This window comes from Triturus cristatus, chromosome 11, assembly GCF_964204655.1.
Source record: "Triturus cristatus chromosome 11, aTriCri1.1, whole genome shotgun sequence".
Taxonomy (NCBI): domain Eukaryota; kingdom Metazoa; phylum Chordata; class Amphibia; order Caudata; family Salamandridae; genus Triturus; species Triturus cristatus.
In genome coordinates, this window is record NC_140594.1 from 149835364 (window position 1) to 149857064 (window position 21701).

General features: G+C 45.4%; 1 protein-coding gene across 7 annotated transcripts in view; it reads left to right on the forward strand.

Annotated features, from left to right (window-relative positions):
* SBNO1 (strawberry notch homolog 1) overlaps positions 1-21701 on the forward strand; it is a 1282279-nt gene that overhangs the window by 1112451 nt on the left and 148127 nt on the right. For all 7 annotated transcript variants that reach the window (XM_085634811.1, XM_085634813.1, XM_085634807.1 and 4 more), the window contains one exon: positions 19258-19395. In XM_085634811.1, the coding sequence (XP_085490937.1) occupies positions 19258-19395 (138 nt within the window). The remainder of the gene's footprint in view (positions 1-19257; positions 19396-21701) is intronic.

Consider the following 21701-nt stretch of genomic DNA (forward strand, 5'->3'; position numbering starts at 1 on the left):
TTAGCTTGTTGACCCGCAGGCCCTGGACCTGGGGGTGCAGGTATTTGGACAATATTATACGGGGTGGTTTGTCTAACAAATCCTCCAATACTTCATCGACTGGGTGACACTCTTTTCTCTTTTGCAACGAAACATTTTTCTGTTTTCATTCTAAATTCTCTGCCATGCTGTTCGATATTTTCATTTATCTTCATTTTATTATATTCTGCTACCTTGGCCATAGGTGTTTTATTCTGTTCTCTTTCCCTATCTTTTTTCTGTTTCATGTTCCGTGTCCTGGCAGATTGAACCTTTCGTTCCATCATACATTGTTGTAAATACTGTAATTTAGCTAAATCAAAGGTACCATCAATAGGAAACTGTAATTCCTTATCCTTTTTTGTGTACTCATGCCATATTTTGTTGTATAAGTTCACATTCACTCCTTTCTTTATCATTAATATCCAACCAGGACTATCTTCAACAGGAGTGTGGACACTTTCGTCCAACTGATAACCTGAACGTATACAACAGAACGTTTTAGAAATGCATTTCTTCATTGTTCCTATTATTTTAGTTATAACTATTCCTTTACCACAGTCCTCAACGGACTTAATTAACCCAAAACTTTTAACAAAAACATGCAACAGAACAATCTCACCAATCTGTGGTGTTCCTTGCGGTCCTTGGATCGTCCGACTGTTGGTCTTCGGACAACACGTCTGTTTCAGAAGGGATCAGCTCGTGGACCTCTGCCGGGGAATCCTGTGTCAAAAGGCCTGTCGGGACTTCAGATGGCAGCTGCTGCGGAGAAACGCTGTCTCCTTTGTGCAGGGGCCCCCACGATCATTCGGTCCTCGGTCGCACCTTCCAACCACGAACTCAACTAGCTGTTTGATGTCCCACGGAGAGGTCCCACCAGAGTCGCCAATTTGAGGAAGTTGATCTTTTCCTACCTCGCCCAGGTACGCTTACAACAAGGAAGACCAGCAGTCGGAGGTAACTGAAATATAAAAAAATGTATTGCGCTCAAGCGGGTACACCACCTCACAGCTCCATGTGGCTATGAGAGAAGTGGACAACTTACACAGTCACAGGAGGCCTTATATATGGTTGTGCTGGAACAAGAGTGGGTGGGAGTAGGTATGAAGGATTAGCTGCTGCCAAAGATGATTAATGATCTCCAGACAATATCATGAACTGGTCAGGACCAGTTCCTCTGCAGATGTGTATACGTGGCATACAGAACACAAATATAAGATTACTCACTAAATTCCAGCAATCATCAGGAATTCCGTGGTCAACAGAAATAAAGCAGAACTGTATATAACTTGTGCCAGAAATATAAACATAGACATGCCTGTGGTTACAAAGTCAGGCGCTCACTTCATTAATCATCTGGATGTGAACAAAAGGTCGCATCTCTTGTGTCAACAATAATTTGTTACCATCAGCAGTCTTTTGTTAGCTGTAATACATGTGATATCAGTCACTAGGAAAGTTAAACAAATGTCATTGACCTTATGTCAATGCCCTGCTCTACTTGCACGCTATCATACAAAAGAACAAACATATGCTCTGGGGTCATTTCATTTCTTTGTGCAGATGGAGCAGATTTATATGTGCTGAGGTGGCAGGCTAGAAATAGGCTAACACAAAATGGTGACTGGGAAACACAAAATGGAGGAGCTTTCGTCCTTTAATAAACTGTATTTCCACATTTATATTCTAAGAAGCCCTCTCCCTCAGGTGACTGTGTAGGCTACATTGAGTTACTGGGTAGAGCTGCCAACTACCATGGGGTGCAGCTACATAAGGCCTACAAGCTGCTTTGTCATCTTTGTGTGCGCACTGTATTGGTGATTGCTGCACCCTGCCTCTTCATGGTCAACTAGGAGCTTTGGTTGTCAAGAATGGGTTTCTTTTGGTCTTCATTCTTGATTAAAGACAGTGTGGCATGCAGCGCATAGTTTTGTCTGCATGTGTTACTGATGGGGGGGCAATACACAATTTTTTTTAAATGCCGATTTTTCAAATGTAGCGTTGTGGCCGTGCTGGTGGAAAGAGCGGCACTTCTATTGTGAGTACTATCTTTTTGTGTACTTGTAATTCTTGGTAATACTGCCATGCTACTGGCGAATTGTGTGGGGCTTTATGTTTGAGGCTGATTTGGCAGTTCAACCGCTGCGCAACACTTTAATCTGGGCATGAGTCAAGTGACGCGTATCTACCTTCCGTTTTGGGTCGTGTGCAATCTCCTCGGGATTCTGGATTTTTCATGACGATCCAGCCTTCACCATGTCGGTGTTGCTGTGCGGCAATGTTTAGCGCATGCACTCGCCTTACTGTCATAACCGCATGCCGCCATTTTGGGTTTGTGACCGCACACAGCAGCTGGACTTGATTTCTTTTGTGTTGGCCTTCCGGTGCACCGCCATGCACGAGCCGCATTCTTTCTTCTCTTTGGTAGTCATGAAGGACTTATGGCTCAGTTCACCCTAAGTTTATTCGCGTGCATATTCACGATAGAATGCTTGCGCACAATAGAGATGCACAAAAAGAAATTCTCCAAGAGACACATGGTGCCGGTTACTCGGGAAACGTTGCCTTTCCACAAGTTCACGGATGGGTAGTTGAGTAAAGTTTTCGTGTAAGAGTATAACCTGTTTTCGCTAGCAAATTCGTGAGACATCGCTCACAGGAGGGCTTGCTGAGTCTCGTTTGGTCTCCATCTCCATGTCTGGACATCTGCGTTTGTTCTTCCATTGTAGTACCCGGAATTTGATGAAGACTGTGTGCGTCACATGGTTCAAGTGTACGGCTGCTCTGCTCAAGAAAAGGAACAATTTGGTATAGCACCTGTGTCTGGGTGCCCCCCTTTTGCCCATTTTGACTGAGGTTTGGTTTGTGTTCTCATACAACGTTGTTGCACGCATGGAGGAAATAGTCCATGTATGTTGCCTGTTTTTATTGTGTGGTTCTCAGACGCCTTCATTCATTCTAGATTGCAGTTATGTAAGATTGACATTTCAAAAGTAAATTCTTTTAGTCTTCACTCATGTGGGCTTGTTGTTCGATTCTTGGACGTCGTGGGTGTGTTCGTGCTTTAATTTGTTTAGGTTGGTTTGCCAGCCACAGTTTTCACATTTACTCTATTGGCTATGCCTACAATTTACATTACATTTTTGGTTACACTTCTACATTGCATATGTGGGTTTACGTGTTAGGTTTGCGGAGCATTTATGTAAGATTGCTAGTCTTTTAGTGGGTGGTGATCTCACATCTTTTTATATGTTCTACACTTTCTTACATGAGGGATGGGTATGGTTTTAGCTTCCATTTTTACACTGCTCTCCCTTCCATGAGGGTGGTTCTGGTTTCTTGGAGGGTGGTTTACCATTTCTCTGTGTTGTAGTTCCACTACGTTACATATGTTTTTTGTTGGGTGTGTAAGTCGCCTCGCGCTTCTCGTCCTGTACATATGGTGTGTAAGTCACCTGGTGCTACACGTGTACATTGGTTTCATACCCTCACACAGGGTAGGTCTTATGGGTCGTGTCCCATTCACATTTAGTTTTCAATCTTTCAACTGTTGTGGGTCATGGGTGTTTGTCTAGGGGTGTGGTCCACCCTTGCTACATTTTACATATCTTTCTAACTTGTTTTATTGGGGAGGATGTTATATTGCTTGTCAATTTTTTTATTCTTGCTTGTCAATATATTTACCCTTCTTTTCCGGTTACTTTGTGTTCAGACTCTCTCGTGAAGTTGTATTTTAAATAGCTTCCCTGAGTTTTGAACTTTTCTTTGCTGTTGTACTTTCATGTGTATACTTCCGCCCATGTACTATAGTTTTTTCAATTTCTTTTATTTAAAAGGAGGAGGATATGTTATATCCTGCTGATCTTATCATGTTTATTCCAGTTTACCTTTCTCCTAGCTACTCAGCCAGTGTGAGTGTTGACAGAGGAATGTTGGTGTGACTGTGATGCTTGGAATGCTTGGGTGCCTGTGTGGGTGAGTGGTGACAGTTGGAAGATGGGCTGAGCAGCAGGCAGGCTGTTCCTGGTGGGGCTGGCGTATAAGGATCACCAAGCTTGTTGGACTCATGTACATAATTACCATCCTGCAACTTGAAGTCAATAAAGAAATACTTAAAATACAACTCGGCTATGTTTGGTAACGATACAACAGAGTTCTTAGAAGAGGATTTCCTCTAACGTCCCGGTCAGAGCTCTTATTCTTACCTCTAGAGTAGACAAAATACAAGCCAGCACCATCGGACCCAGTATATACAAAAGGTCAGTTGCCACGAGACTCCCTGGTCCAGTGCAAGGACCAAGTGTAGCAAAATATCCCTCAGGAAAAGAATTTTCAATACCACCTCAACACATAATAGGTTAAAGTTTATCTGTTACCTAGCGACACCCACGCTATTGTGGCTAGCAACACACAGCATAAGGATAAAATCACTTACTAAAACATCCAATTCAAAATATCACTTTTTAAAAAAATGTTTTATTAAAATATCATTAAAAATTATTCGACAGTTTAAAAAGAAATTGTTCCTACACCTATATCTCATACATATCATCACACAGTTGGTACATTATTCACTATTTTATACAAGCACAAATCACAATACGGACTGACATAAAAGGAAGAGAAACAAGCATTTACAATGCAATGGTCTCGGCAATATTATAGGTAGAGCTATTGGTATTGCTCATTATTTTTTTATCATTTTTGTATCCCGAAATAAATGGCATTGTCATTTCTATTGGCATTAGCTTTTTTTTGCATATGTGATACCTATTGCATTAGCAGAGAGAGAGTGAGGTATTGAAATAGAGAGTGAGGTAGTGAGAGAGAGTGAAGTTTTTAAGTAGTGTGTTAGAGTGAGAGATAGTTACTGTGGTAGTGATATTGTGTGGCTGTGAGAAAGAGAGAGTTGAGTAGCGAGTTAGAGAGTGAGGTAGAGAGTTAGTGAGACAGAGTGTAGTATAGTGAGAGATAGTGAGGTAGTGAGAGATAGTGAGGTAGTGAGAGAGAGAGTGTTAGGGAGAGAGAGTGACGTAGTGAGAGAGCCAACCCCACACACATACAGAACCACCCACACAGAGCCACACACATACAAAGTGTATCACCCAGACATACATACAGAGCCACACATACAGTCAGCCAGACACAGATAGAGAGCTATCCACACAAATATTCAGAGCTACAGACATCCACATACCGAGCCACTGACTTACACATACAGAGCTAGCCAGAGACATAGAGTCACTTAACACACATACCGAGCTAGCCACATAAAGATACTGAGCCATCTATACACACACAGAGGCACCTATGCACTTATTGAGCTACACATACACTGAGCCACACACACGCACAGCTACACACATAGAACCACACAGACATACACAGACTTACACATACTGAGCCACACACACACAGAGCCACCAACACATACAGAGCCACACACACACACGCACAGAGCCACACAGTAACCTCAAAATTTGACACATATTTACTTTTTGCTACTTCAAATGTCACCGCTACCATAGATCCAGTTGTAGAGTGCATCGATTAAACTATGAATACTGTGTTGAAGATGGAAGGACGCTGGCAATACCGCAGTTAGTTATTTATAGCAGCGGCGTTGAGTTATGATTCTCAAGCACAATTTAGAATAGTTCCACCATAATTTACGTTAAAAGCATAAAACAGCAATATACGTGTGACGTCATTCCCACCGGAAAATATCATAGGCTTGAATCATCAGGCAATATTTACATTGTGTCTGTGGGCTCAATTAACTAGTAGTCCTTTAAAGGGTTTCCTTAATTAAAGGGGGTTAAATTAGCTGTAGATACTTCCACTTGCCAGTGAACTCGAAAGGAGGGTATTACAGCATTACAAGTTCAACCCACCTTCAGCTCTTCGCCCTCTGCGGCTCCTAGGCCCGTACGTGCCCAGGTGAATCCCAGAATGCAGCGCTGCTGGCCCCAAAGATCTGACGTACGTCACAACTATTAACTGGCCCGGGGCAGGAGTTTGAACTCCTGCGAATTCAGCTAGCATGTGATGTGTCCGAGGCCCAATTGGGCAATATTAAACGGTGTAATGACAACAGCTATTGCTTACAGTGCTTTGAAACATAAGTGAGGCACTATATAACAACAGTTAATTTGCAGGGTGCCCGCTAGGGCCACACCAGGAGGTTGACTGTGTCACAGATGACACAGGAAACACAACTGGTGCTCCGTCTCCCTGCATCACTTTATCAGGGTAATAAAACACGGCGGACTCCGTATCAAAAGCTGAAGAATTCCTTGGAGTACCTTACACCCACAGGGCCGGGAGTGTTCAGTCAAAGAGGTGCGCAAGAACAAAGGCGAGACACTGAGCGTCAGTAGCAGCCAGGATCAGATAGGATCTACGTTGGCTGGGAACCCGGGATTAGCAGTTGAAGCCTGCACACTGCCCCCACAGTAGCCCACAGGTCCATAGTCAGACACCCCACGTCTGCACCACTCAAGGAGTCAAGACAGGGGGGGGGGCACCTCACTAAGTGACATCACCCGGTACGTGCTCACATTTCCATCTTGTGGTCGGAAGTGCGGCCGCCAAGCCCCGCCGCCAGACAACTATATTACGTTTCGGGTTGTTTGCCCCCCACGGGGGCTCCTTCTGTGGCTATTGTTGGGAGACAAAGGCGCCCCTGTGAACTGTCTGCAGAGGCCCGTGGCCAGGAGATACAGGCCTGGGGGCACGGGCGTGTCTCAAAGTCGGCAAATCAATCAGGTTTACAACTTTGTCGCGAGAGCTCACATTTAAACACAAATCACAGATAAGATCTGCAGGCTGTAACTAGAAACAGGCAGCAAGCAGAGGGACCCCCTTAATGAATGTAAGTGGCTTCTACACCTGGGCTCCCTAAAGGAAGCAGCCTGGACTACCAAATTAGGTAGCTCAGCGAGCTAAGCACTCGCTGACGAGAAACGCAGGTAACAGATTCAAATCTCTACAAAGTTGTCCTTTTAATCTGTTAAATGTTGTTAAAATGAGTACACAAGCACTTTGCCAGGGCCGGTTTTGGTTCCCAGTCCGGCCCTGGATGGAATCAGCCTCAGCAAGCCTCTTTTGGCATCGGCATTATTATGTCATTTTGTGGTGTATGTCATGTACTTACTTATATTGGAGGGGGCGAGTACAGGTCAGGAGCTAGTCCTGCGAGAGTAAAGAGGAGCCATTGAAACAATAGAAACCATGCGTGTTTTAAGTTTTTGGTTGCCAGCTTTCAGCATATGATGAAGTACTGTTTTATAGTTCGAGATTAAAATCCACTCTTTTTCCTATTTGTGAGGGACTACACAGCAGGGCATGGCCATCCTCACATAAATTGTCTGACAGCAGGCTGGGAGACAAAGCTGTTATGAATCCTTAGCAAAATTTCAACAGTGGCTATAGTTCTGAATATTGCAATCCCAAACAGGACAGCCTGCTTCTCAGAGGCTTGATCTGCAGGGGTCTGTCTGTCTGTTAGAAAGTGTCTGCCCGTAGCATGGACTGCAATCTCACAGATGGGCCAATACGGCGGGTTGTGGACATCATTTGGGGAAGAGGTTAAACAGCTAGTTCACAATATTTCCTTGTGCAAGCATGTCAGTCCATCATTAACTACAAAAATGATTATAAACATGTCACTGTTATTTTTGCAAAGTGGCATGTTTGTATAATATGAAGTTAAATTAACGTAAATAAGGGCGTAGCTTTCTTTTAAATATTGCACTTACACTTAAAACAGAAATGAGGTCTTTTGCTTAATTACATAGGAATGGTTCAGAATGTAAACGAAATTACCACCAACAAACTTCACACGTGTTCAGTCACTAATATAAGGCTTCCAAGAAGTAGCGTACAACCCGCAGGGCATGCACTTCAGTGCCTCGTAATGTGTAGTAGACGATAGGCAATTAGTTTAGCCTGCCCCCACTCCCAAAAAAAAAGGGGGCATGCATATTTCTTTAACACCAGTCTAGGTTTTAATGATGCCCCCCGAATTATTTTACTATCAAGCATAAAAGAGTATCTCCTGCCCCTGCACATAAAATCATCTCTAATCTTACAACTCAATGGGGCATCGATGCTTTATTCCCAGCAATTTCAATCAAAGCGAAAACAGAGACAAAAAACAGCGCAAGTCACATTTTAAAGCTAAACGCAGTTAAACCTTTTACTGCCTGTGTTTGTATGCCGGCGTTTTGAGTATTATCTGTATTCATGCACATTGCTTAATGTAAAACCACGGGCCGCTCGCATGACCATAGACATTACAATTGCCCGACAACTTGAAACTCCATCCTGCACAAACGAGTTTCAGTACTGTTGGCTGTCACACAATAGCACTGGTAACCTCAATAGAAATACATGCAGGTTAGTACCCGATGTGGAAGCAGGAGCCCGGTGACTATGTGGGAGAGGTAGAAGGGAGGGGAGAGTAAGAGCAGAGAGAGTGGGTAGAGGAGCAGGGAAAGAGACACAATAATGAAAGCATAACTAGCACGGCAGCCTCCGGTTTGACGGTGTTTGTTTAGCCAAAGCGCTGCAATATCTTCGGGTTGAGTTTCCGGTATTTAAAAAATTTCACAAAGAAAATAAACAAAAAATCTGCAGAGCGAGCTGCAAGACTCCTTATGTGTAGTGGACCAGTCACCATTTTAAACCAGCATCATTAGTCAATGTTAGCAAAGCCTGTGCAACGCTCTTGCGATCAGCTGACAACAATGCACGCGGGAGGCATACACAGCCGCGAGCGTTACCAGGGGTCGAAGAGGCGAGGCTGGCACAGGCAGGGGGCTCCTCCAGTCTTCGGGACACTAGGCTCCTGGTGAAGCTGCACGGAGAAGGAGCGGAGCAGCCCTTTCGGTTTCAAGCGCACCTCTCGGCTCGACGCTGACATCCTGCTGGGCAGCCCCTCTCTCTAGCAGTGAAGGGGCTGAATGGAATCCCGGTTGCTGGAACATGCCTGGCTTATCAAACAAATTAAACAAGGAGCGAGGGGCGGTGGTGGTGGGGTGGGCAACACCGTGAAAAGTGGCGCGTGCATATTAAACATATGGTGGATGGAAGCTTCGAAACTCGTCCTAGGGCCCTGCTGATAACATCAATTACAGAAGGTTCACAAAAACCTCGGAGCGTCTCCAAGACAATGGCTTCATTCCTCTGTCACAAGCAAAGTGCGTGATCCTTACGAAGTTCGTAATTCGAGCCGTTAGGGTCTATCGGATGGCTCGCACAATATGGGAAAACGCACAAAGGAGGAAAAACAAGCACAGCGTGAAAACCCGGTGTGCAGGGCAGCGAGGAGGACGCAGGCGGGCAGCGCGCGAGAGCAACAGCAAGAAGATCCTCACGGCCAGACGATCGATAAAAAATGGCGGATGGGAGCTTCCAAACTTTTTCGGATTCGGGGGCGTGTTCCTGCTGTTCTAATGGGCGTGGCTAAAAAGTGGAAAGAACAGCAAGGAACACGCCCCCGAATCTGAAAAAGACGGAGCCTATTTGGAGGGACGGCTCTCTCCTCCAATGGCTGGCCTCCGTTTAGGAAGCCAGCCAATGGAGGAGAAGCAAAAAGAGAGGCGGGCTAAATAGCCACTCTAGGAAACATTAAATCTCCGACTTCCGGTTCTGCCTTCGGCAGACCTCGACCTAAAAAGGGGATTTTAGACAATACACATTCTGAGTGACAAATCCTGAGTTGATTCTTTCGGGACCCAGCCTGGATGTACTTCTTATTTTACCAATACAGGACTCAGTCCACTATAGGATTATGTTAACAAATTTGCGTCGACGCGCTTCGATGGTTTTAGAATTTTTCCATCTTTATCAAAACAGTAGTAATGATTTTCTCTGTAGTAGTTTTCCAGTTTCTAGGTCCTGGTATAGTTTCAACTGTCCAAACGAGTCATATAGAGTTTGATATGCCTCGTATGTACAGCCAACCTCAATTGAGGTACAAATGTTGGACTTGCCGTTTCTAGGCGCCTTGTTTTTATAAATTGCCTGTTCGCGGGACTACCGAATCGTTTACTCTCCCAGGATTCCTGACTCCGTTATCCTCCAGGGATCGAGGGTCATAAAAACCTCCTCTTCCGCTTCACTCTTATTACGCGCAGCGGTTCACCTTGAGATTCGACCTTCTTGTTAGTATCAATCGAGGTCCAATGCAAGGACCAGACAACAGGAGATGCTCCACCCCCGGATAAGGAATACAAACGTTTTGATGCTTCCGGGAAAAGGGTGGCCTCTCAGGCAGCCAATTTCTGGCACATCTCAAACACTCAGGCATTGCTAGCACGATATGACCGTGCGCACTGGGACGAGATGTAGCAATTAATACAATATTTGCCCCAGGATCATAGTTCTAAGGCACAAGACCTGGTGCGTGAAGGGCAACTTATTTCCAATAATCTATAAGATGTTCCGTAGATGCTGCAGACACTGCTGCTAGAGCGGTAAACACCAGTGTCCTCTTGAGAAGACATGCTTGGCTTTGCATATCAGGGTTCAAACCAGAAGTGCAAACCTCCATTTTAAACACTCCCTTTGATAAAGAGCATCTATTTGGCCCAATGGTAGATCCTTCACTAGAGAAAATGAAGGAGGACATTGAAGTGGCCAAATCCATGGGAGCCCTTCAGTCAACACCGTAGTTCTTTCGGGACTCCTTTTACCGCGGAGGCTCTAAAAATACCTACTCTGAGACCATCTCCACCTATAAGGGCAATAACCAACTCTCTCCATCTAGAGGTTAGTTAAGAGGGGGTTACAGAGGTAACAACGTCAGGGGTCCAAACACACGCACCTCCCCCTCCAATACAAAGCAGTGATTTGCCTCCGCTTTCCCCGATCACTTAACACTTGTCTGGGGAAGACTGTCGGATTTCCTACCAATCTGGCAGTCAATAACAACAGACAATTGGGTACTGCAAATTATCCGTTCTGGTTACAGCCTGGAGTTCATCAACACTCCTCCAAACATTCCACCAAAGCCACACAAACTTTCACCAGAACAAATACACCTCAAACAAGAGGTTCAGTCTCTACTTCTAAAAGGAGCTATAGAACCCGTGCCACTACAACATCACGGGTCCGTGTATACTCTTTTTTTCTTCCTTATACCCAAAAAAGATGGTTCTCTCAGACCAATATTAGATCTCAGAGAACTAAATCTTTACATTCAGTCAGATCATTTCCACTTGGTGACACTGCAACAAGTATTACCTCTGCTGCAAAAAGGCGACTTTCTGTCTACTTTAGATCTAAAAGACGCCTATTTTCATATTCCACTTCGCTCATCGCAAATTCCTCAGGTTCGTGGGTCAACACTTCCATTTCAAGGTACTCCCATTTCAAGGTACTCCCATTCGGAGTCACCACTGCCCCCAGAGTGTTCACAAGTGTCTGGCGGTAGTAACTGCTCACCTAAGAAGATAAAGCATCCATGTCTTCCCATACTTAGACGACTGGCTCATCAAAACCAGCAGGTACCAGTAATGCCTTCAGCACACTTTCAGTATAATCCAGTTACAACATCATCTAGGGTTCACAATCAATGCGACAAAATCACCTCTCCAACCAGCCAATACTCAGAAATACCTTGGAGCCACGCTAAATACTCAAAAGGCCCTGGCAGCCAGAATTAGAAATATTCAGGCTTTAATTCTCCGATTTCAACCCAATCATTGGATTCCAGCTCGGGTTTATATGCAATTGCTGGGAATGATGGCATCTTGCATCATAATCGTCCCCCAAGCCAGACTGCACATGCGTTCACTTCAAGAATGCGTAGCCAGTCAGTGGAACCTGTCACACGGTCTATTGACCGCTCTCTGCAATGGAGGAACTCACAAAATTTGTCAAAAGGATTGCATTTCATAGACTCGGTTCCACAGATAGTACTGACAGCGGACGTGTCCATCACTGGCTGGGGAGTTTATCTACAACAACACACAGTGCAAGGCTTTTGGAGTCAACAGCAGAAGTTGTTCACATCAATCATCTTGAGCTGCTTGCTATCTTTCTAGCTCTCAAGGCGTTTGAGACTCACCTGTAAGGCAAAGCTGTCTTGGTTCGTACAGACAACATGACAGCTATGTATTACATACAAAAACAGGGGGGGGGGGACACTCCCCAACTGTCACACTTAGCCCAAGACATCTGGAGGTGGGCCATTCACTACAAACTTTATCTCCTAGTGGAACACCTCCCAGGAGTGAACAACCAGATTGCAGATCTCTTCAGCAGACAGAGACCGCAAATCCGCAAATGGGAACCCCACCCTTAGGTTCTCCTCCCATATTTTCAAAGTTGGGGAGTCACTCACATAGACCTGTTCGCAAAACACAACAAAATGCCAATGCTTCGCATCTAGGTACCCACACCTTCAATTCAAAGGCAATACACTAGGGATGAACTGGTCAGGGATATTTGCTTATGATTTTCCGCCTCTCTAACTCATTCCATTAGTGGTTCAAAAGCTGAAACAAACATCTCTCACACTAATCCTAGTAGCTCCCACATGGGCACATCAACCGTGGTTCACAACCCTGTTGGAGCCATCTCTAGTCCCGCATCAAAAGCTACATTTAACCTCTAGTCTCCTCACACACAACCATGGAGAAATCAAACACCCAGATCCCAAGCAACTGAATCTCACAATCGAGCTCCTGAAGTCTTGGAGTTTGGTTACTTAAACCTTCCACCAGAATGTATGAATATCATTAGGGAGGCTAGAAGACCTGCTACAAGGGCCTGCTACGCAGCTAAGTAAAAGAGATTTGTTATCTACGGTGGTATCAGTCATACCAACCCTGTTGATGCTTTCATACAGAACATCATATGCTATCTGTTACACTTGCAACCGTCAGCGTTGGCTTATACCTCTATCAGACTACTTGCTGCGTATATACAAAATAGACAGCATTTGTCATTATTTAGAGTACCTGTGATCAAAGCTTTCATGGAAGGACTAAAGAGTCATACCACCAAACCTTGCACCTGCTCTACTGTGGGATCTTAATATAGTCCTTACAAGTTTGATGGGCCCTCCTTTTGAGCCCATGCATAAATGCGTACTACAGTTTCTCTCTTGGAAAACACCGTTCCTCATTTCAGTCACATCATTAAGGAGAGTGAGTGAATTACAGGCATTAACCATACAAGAACCATTTTTCCAACTAGACAAAGTGGTTCTTCGTACTAATCCTAAAGTTTTACCTAAGGTCGTATCTGCATTTCACATAAATCGCTCGGTAGAATTACCCGTATTCTTCCCACAACCAGACTCAGTTGCAGAATGTGCTCTACCCACCTTAGATGTTAGAAGAGCACTCTTGTACTACACTGAAAGGACCAAATCTTTTCGTAAAACAAAACAACTCTTTGTTACTTTTGCGCCACCACACAAAGGCAATCCTATCTCCAAATCAGCTATTGCAAGGTGGATTGTTAAGTGCATTCAAACCTGCTATGCGAAAGCAGAAATCAAAGAGAACTCTAACTGTACCCCCTAGGGCACATCCACTCGTAAGCTAGGGGCCACTATGGCTTTTTTAATGAAATATTCCTGTTGCTGACATTTGCAAAGCTGCAACATGGTCTGTACCGCACACATTCACTAAACATTGTGTAGATGTGTCAGCAAGACAACAAGCCAATGTGGGTCAAGCAGTACTTAAGAAACTATTTCATACAACTCCAACAGCTACAGGTTAGCCACCGCTTTGGGAGGATACTGCTATGTAATCTATGCACAGCATGTGATCTACAGCTCACATACCTCGAACGGCTGTTATTTGCCCAGTAAGCATCTGTTCTTAGCATGTAGAGCTGTAGTCACATGTGCCCACCCACCTCCACGGATACCTGTAGCTGCTGCAGTTCCCTATTTAATTTACATACATATGCATGGACAGCTCTCTTCTTTACTACTACTCCATTCTCACCCTCTGCGGCAAACAATCTAACAATGGAGTCGATGCCCATGCGCACTATCATCAAAAGGAGGAGTCACCTACCTTGTGACTAGAAAGACTGCAAACATCCGGACCCAACACTAGATGGCGAGCTAGGCACAGCACGTGACTTTACAGCTCTACATGCCAAAAGCAGATGCTTACTGGGTAAGTAACCTTATCCTTTTATATACATTTTAAGTCTTTGCCTTGAATTAGAGGCTGAAGCGGCCATTTTTAAACTGCATCCCCTCCTTGCATCATCTTGTTAAAACTGTGCTTAAGTATTAGCTTTGACCGTGAAAGTACCTCTGACAGAGCGAAACTTAAAGAAAAAGGGGCTTTGTGGGTTAAAAGTGCACAAGACTGAAGAACATGTACTGCTCCATTAAGGAGCCATCCAGTTCCATCTCCCAGCATGTGCAGTTCCATCTCCCAGCATGTGCTGTACTCAGTTTGCCTCACACCGCCAGTTTGTGTTTTGTGGATCTAAGAACACTTCAGAGGTTTTCCCCTCTAGAGTTTTTTTTTTAGGGGTATTGATTAAGATTGTGTTCAAACTAGGGGTTTTGATACTTTTCATTCATAAAAAGCTATGTATGTTCAATGGAAATCATGCCAAGCTACTAATATTTGTGTAGTACACCTCTGGCAAGATTGCATTAATGGCCACCCTACACAAGATTACCAGCCATAATCACATCAGTGCATGATTGCCAGAATTAATGCAAAAAAGGCTTTTTGAATTTGGACTGGCTCTACAAGGGTAATACATAACAGCCAAACTTGCAGTGCTCATGGCACCAAATTAATAATATCAAGGTAATTATATGAGGAATACGTCTCCCAATGCTGCACGATTTATCATTCAAATATCAGCTTTAAATATCTTTTGAAAATGATGGGTTCTGAAAATACACACATTTTAATCGGGTACACAATTTTGGAATACATATATTAATTTAAACAAGCAAAAGCTTCTAACTTAGTTGGCTGGGTTGGACACCGGAGCGCTGCTTACAGGTATTTGTAGAGCTACCTGTAGCTTACTAGCTACTAATTGGAGAAGCCTTGTTTAAACATACTTTATTCAGTGTTTGAAATTATTTTTCCACTATTCCCTTCGTTTTTTGTTATCTTTGAAGGATTGTCTTCTAAATTAAAGTCCTGTTTTAAACTGTGACCCTCGGGCATGGCCAAGATGGCGACGAGCTAGGACGTGTTTCTCAACTGCTCCTTCCCGCCACATGCAAAAGCTCGATATCAGCACCCATCCGCTCTCTCCCAGTGACCCCCGGAGCTCATCTACCCACACCGATAATACTGCCTGTAAGAAGGTGGTTCTGACACTATGGGCCGCCTGGATTTTTCGCTTTTTGAGCACCTACTAGTTGAGCTTTTACTGTGGGGGGGCCTCATAAGTTGGGACTCACCCACAGTGAACTCCTAATGAAAGAGACTGCATGGGGATTTTACTGGTGTCCCCCTGGCTTGACCAGGCCACTGCGTAGCTGCTGGAGTAAGGGACACCGGGCTGGTTACATGCAGACACACATGTACATGTGTGTGCACACATGTAGGGGCTGCGCAGGGGAGATTCCTAGCGTGCGCAGCCAAGGAGCAGGTGCAGATAGACTGGTGTGGAAGGACATGCAGAATGAGGTGCTGACATGGAATAGGCTTTATACACTGGAAAGAAACATGCCAGGGAAAGTCAGTGTGTTTTACAGTGGTTTTCACTTCATTATTCACTTATGGGGATGTGGAGCCCATGGGCTAGATTAACTTAAGGCCTACAGATTCCAGACACTCACTAAAGTCCACTGTAACGGGTGTGAGAAGAAGTATTCTGCAGAGTCCAAAGTCATATGTGTACTGCTTTTGACCTCAGGGCCCTCAACCGCTTCCTCCCAAAGGAGAAGTTCAAGACGCTCACATTAGCTCAGGTCCTGTCTGCCCTAATACTGGATGGTAGCATTGGACTTGCAGGACGCCTACTTCCATATCTACATCCTGCCAGCCCACAAGTGTTACCTACAGCTCACGGTAGCCCACGAGTATTTTCAGTTTACGTGCTCCCCTTTGGCCTTACCAGTGCCCTTCGGGTGTTTACGAAAGTGATGGCGGTGGTCGCAGCTCATCTACGCAGATCAGGGGTTCCAATCTTCCCCTATCTCTATGACTGGCTGTTGAAAGCGAGTATGCCCCAGGCTGTCGTCTCCCACATTCAGACTACGGCTGACCTCCTGCACTCACTGGAGTTCACTATCAATGTGCTGAAGTTGCACCTGGTTCCCTCTCAGTAGCTCCTTTTCATCAGAGCAGTTCTGGATACAGCGCAGTTACGGGCTTATTCTCCCGAGCAGCGAGTCCGGGATATTCAGGCTATGATACCGATGTTTCAACCTCTGTCCCGGATTTCGGTGAGACTGACCCCGAGACTGCTGGGCCTCATGGCCTCCTGCATCCTGCTGTTGGATAATGCCAGGTGGCATATGTTGGCTCTGCAGTGGGACCTGAAGTCCCAGTGGGCGCAGTATCGGGGGAATCTTTCCGATCTCGGAGGGGGCTGCACGTCCATTGCAGTGGTGACTCAAAAACCATGATTGGGTCAGCTGCAGATTCCTCTCCCTTTCCCAACCAGAGTTCATAGTAGTGACGGATGCGTCACTCCTGGGATAGGGCAGCCACTTGGGAGAGGCGGCGATCAGGGGTCTCTAGTCTCTGGCGGAATCCGATCTCCACATCAACCTTTTGGAGCTCCGGGCGATCCATCTTGCACTGAAAGCATTCCTTCCTTCTGTAAAAGGAAGAGTAGTGCAGGTGTTCAGACAACACCCCCACCATGTGGTACTGCAACAAACAGGGCGGAGTGGGGGCGTGGAACCTCCGTCAACAGGCTCTTCGCCTCTGAACATGGCTGAAACATCAAGGCATGTCCCTGGTGGTTCAACACCTAGCAGGTTCCCTGAACACCAGGGCGGACCAACTCAGCCCCCTGTGCATGATGGATCGCGAATGGTGTCTTCACTCGGAGGTGGTGCAAGGTCTCTTTTAGCAGTAGGGAGAGCCTTGGTTAGATCTGTTTGCCACCGAAGAGAACACACAATGTCAGCAATTCTACGTGTTGGAATTTCCAAGACGGCACTCGCTCGGCGACACTTTTCATCGCAAGTGGAACTGCAGCCTCCTGTTTGCCCTACGCCTGTACCAATTGTACCCAGAGTGCTGAAGAGAAAGCGTGACCGTGCCCAAGTCGTTCTTGTGGCTCTGGACTGGGTACGACGCGTTTGGTACCCTGAGCTCTTGAGCATGGCCATCGATCCTCCGATCAGATTGCCCCTTCGGGAGGATCTTCTGTTGCAACAGCAGGGGACGATCCTCCACCCAGACCTGTCCAGCTTCCACCTCCTTGCATGGAGATTTAGCTGCAACAGTTTACAGCTTTCGACCTTCCTTCCGAAGTCTGTAACGTTATCTTGTCAGCCAGGCGCCCCTCCACTAAAACAGTATACGCCTGTAGATGGAACAAATTTGTGGCATGGTGCACAGCAAAGGCTGTGAATCCCCTTACTGCCCCTCTTTCGAAGGTTCTCTTCTTCATTCTATCTTTGGCCCATCAGGGCTTTGCCAAAGGCACTCTTAAAGGCTACCTTTCGGCCATCTCTGCATTTCTGCGCCTTCCTGATCAGCCTTCTCTTTTCAAGACTACGATTGTAAATAGATTTCAGGAGGACATTACTCATCTCTTTCCTTCTTCTCCTTTCTTAATGCCCCAGTGGGACTTGAATCTTGTTCTTACTTACCTTATGTGTGCTGACTTCGAGCCACTAGATAATTGTCCTCTTCGTCTTGTTACCTTGAAAACTGATTTCCTGCTTGCCATTACATCTGCTCGCAGGGTGAGTGAGCTTCAGGCTCTTTCCTCGAAGCCTCCTTTTCTTGCAGGTCATCCTGTCAAAGTGGTCCTTCGCATGGTCCTTTGCACTAGGCCCTCTTTTCTTCCCAAAATTGTTACTTGTTTCCACATAGATCAGACCATCACATTACCCAACTTCTTCCTGCATCCGCACCCTTCCGAAGAGGAAGAGAGACTCCACTGTCTGGATCCAAAACATGTGCTGTCTTTCTACTTGGACTGCACTAAAGAATTCTGAGTGGACGATCAACTCTTCGTGGTTTATGTGGGTGCCAAGAATGTTCAGGCTGTGCACAAATGTACCATCTCTCGATGGATTGTCCTTTGCATCCAAATCTGCTATCCTTTGGTGAAAAAGGAACCCACTCTATCAGGGCGATGGCAGCCTCTACTGCTTTGGAACGTTGAGTTCCGCTGATTGACTTCTGCCAGGTAGCCACGTGGGCAACCTAGCACACTTTCACAAGACATTACTACCTGGATAACCAAGTCCAGGGCGATGGCTTTTTTGGCCGTTCTGTTCTCCAGGACTTTCTGGTGTAAACTTAGTTTGCAGACCCACCTCCGGGGTTGGTATTGCTGGGGTATCTATTCTAAGGTAAGGAATCTATAATGGTCTCTTTCAGATGCACAAGTTACATACCTTCGGTAACGATGCATCTGTAAGAGACATACATTAGTGTTAGATTACTTACCGCCCCACCCATCCTCCCCGTTCTGCGAGCTAACTTCTAGGAATAGGGACTCCCTTCCAGGGCCCTAGTTTTGTGTGCCATTGGTCCGTGTCTTGCATGGCTCAGCGCTTCTGGTGTGGAAAGTCGTGTCAAAACTGACGTCCGCGCGCAAGGGTGGCGTGTAAGTAGATACTGCGAAGTCATCCCGGCAACCATGACGAAAGACTCGATCGATGCCACCTACTGACGCTCAGGGGTACTGCTACAGCAAAATTCTCCAGATCCAGTTTGAGGCCTTGGGGTAATTCTGAGGTAAGGAATCTATAACTAATGTATGTCTCTTACAGATACATAGTTACCGAAAGTAAGTAACTTGTTCATCTGCCAGAAAAGTTTGCGAGCACAAAGATGCCAAAGAGGGATGTGTTTGAACAGCGTATGTCCATGTTGGTTGAATTCCCAAACAATGAAAAGTGTTCGTCTGATCTGGGCTTTTGCGCGTGCAGAATTCTAACTTCCCAAATAGTTGGTGATGAAAAGAAACAAAGTGCATGGAATTATGTGATATTTTTTTTCTATTGTGCTGCTGTTGGACATGGAAATCAAAACGCAGTGTGCTTGTTGTGTGTAACATAGGTAACAGAGCATGTTTTTCTTTCAGATCCGAAATAACAAGAAGACCACCATCTTAGCAAAAGAAGTAAACTCCAAAAAAAAGCTTTTCTTAATTTATAGGCCCAACACAGGGAAACAGCTTAAATTGGAGACATATACAGATTTGAAGAAGAGATACAAGAAGGTAAACTTTCTGGCTCAGTCTTCTTTCAAATGACTGATAGAACTTTGATGTTTTCCTATTTGTCATCAGTTACATCAAATTTCAGTTTTTCCCAACTAGTTTTGTTATAGTGTCAGAGTTTTGTGTTTGTAGAACTCTTTCTTTAATTGGACCTTTACATACTTGGTAAAGTAAATACCTGAAGATCTGAAATTGTGGGATTAACTCAAGGGGTGATGGAAGGAAATGGGGTATATTATATTGTGTGGTTGTATGATGTTACCATGTATTTTTTTTTATATAAATAATTTTAATTAGATTTTTCACAACATTTTACATAGTTGCAGTCATAACATTTAGCTCGGTTATTATAATTGTATATTACATGTCTGCTGGTCTATTAAGGGTGTGACATTATACGTGAGTAGCGGGTTTGTCTATTGGTCACCCTGCTATCGTCGTGCAGTGTCGTGGTGGCTTAATGTAGCTACAATAGGAGCTATTCATCTTGAGCGGTAACCGGTCCTTGGAACTACTGGCATGGACAACTTACGGGGTGGAAACCTGGGGTAGGTGGGGCAGGACAAAATGGAACCTTCATCTGTGGGCGTTGAGAGATGAAAGAATTATGTTGCATGTATTTGTAGGGGGGTGAGGACTCTCCTAAAGTGTGGGTCAGATGAGTTTCGGCGCTGTGCGCAGGTCTCTTTTCGTGGGGGTACTGCAGATCATGCACTAACGTGGTACCTGTGTCGCCACGGGTATTTAGGGGGTCTCGGCTTGCATATCTTGGCTCGAGATTTCAGTTGCAATTGTCTGTGGTGGTGGTTGCTGGGTGCTTACTGTGAGGTGGCGGAACTGGTGCAGTAGTGTAACCGACTCCGTGGAAATGTTTCCTGCGTACACCATGTACCTCCTCCCGCCTGGTTGTGTCCTCCTCTGCCGAGCCCCATTTACTAACCACTCCTGACCAGGCTGATAATGGGGGTCCTTCTGGGGCTCTCCAGTACCTTTGATCCCTCTCGTCACCAGAAGAAGGGCTAAGGAGGCAAAGCACACCTGAACTTTAAGGGACTTTCGCCTGAGAAATATCCCAATCCCACTGGCCTCCCAGGTGTGAATGTCAGTGAGCCCTGTTAGTTGCCGCAGTGTCCTGTGTATTGTACTGAAATGGGACTGTATCGCGGGGCGATCATGGGCGTAGGAATGGTGTATCTGGGTAGAACCGTTGGAGTCGCGGCAGAGTAAGGTAGGCCCGATGTAGTTTGGAGAACTGTATATTTTTAAACAGAGTGTTGCAGGACACTTTATGTGGGTACTGTGAGAAGGTGGCCTGATATATGCTGTCCACTAGTTCTAGTGGGCACCTTGTGTCAGTCCAAACAACCCCTTATGGTGATAGGTTAAAGACAACCTTTATTGAAAGCTATCCAAGTGGTAGCTATGGAGAGCAGCCTTCAGGCTAAGTCTTGAAGGAATGTAAAGCAGCTTGTTTTACCAGTCTATAATCTCTTGAATGATCAAATGAAAGGACAACCACACCAGGTATATATTTAAAATATATCTATTTAGATTAACACACACCCCTCTAGTCTCTTTATGAGAATGGAGTTCGAAGTACTTTGTTTACAAGTTAGCAATTATCAGTAATAGCACAAATACACGTTTGGGCCCTAGGGGCGTACCAAACCAGTTACCAAGAAAGTGGTATAAGAACCACGACTGAACTAGACACAAGGACTAGAGCCTGTAGAATCGCTGGGACCCCAAGGAACCACCTAAGGTAGTGACACAGGGGACCCACGGGGACTGTATGCAGTGTGAGAACACAACCGCGGGTTCCCGATATCTTCTATAGGCAATGTCGCTGTTGGAAATTTAAAGATTAGGGACACTTCTAATCGAGTCAGGACCAAACACTTTTGGACTTAAGAAGTTATAGGGCTAGCACCCACGGGAGCACCGGAGTACTCGAGTTACCTCACCCAGGGAAGCCGGGTGCATAGGTGTCTTTTGGTGTCGGGTCGCGTCGTCGAGTGCAATGGAAGCCTGCAAAGAACTGCTGCTGCTGTGAAGAGAAGTGTCCAAAGAGATCCAAGCCTGGATCTAGGATGGAAGGAACCTGAAAGCAGAGGAGACAGAGTCTGGGTCACTAGCCAGTGACCAAGGGCAGGATGGACCAATGCCCACAGATGTCGGGTGCTTCAGGTGAGTGGATAGGTGTCTTGACTCTTCAGTCACGAGGTCCAGGAGGCGTCGACGAAGTCCACGAGCCGGATTCGAGCTGTTCCACGAAGTCTGTCGAGTGCTGCGGTGTCGGCGACCAG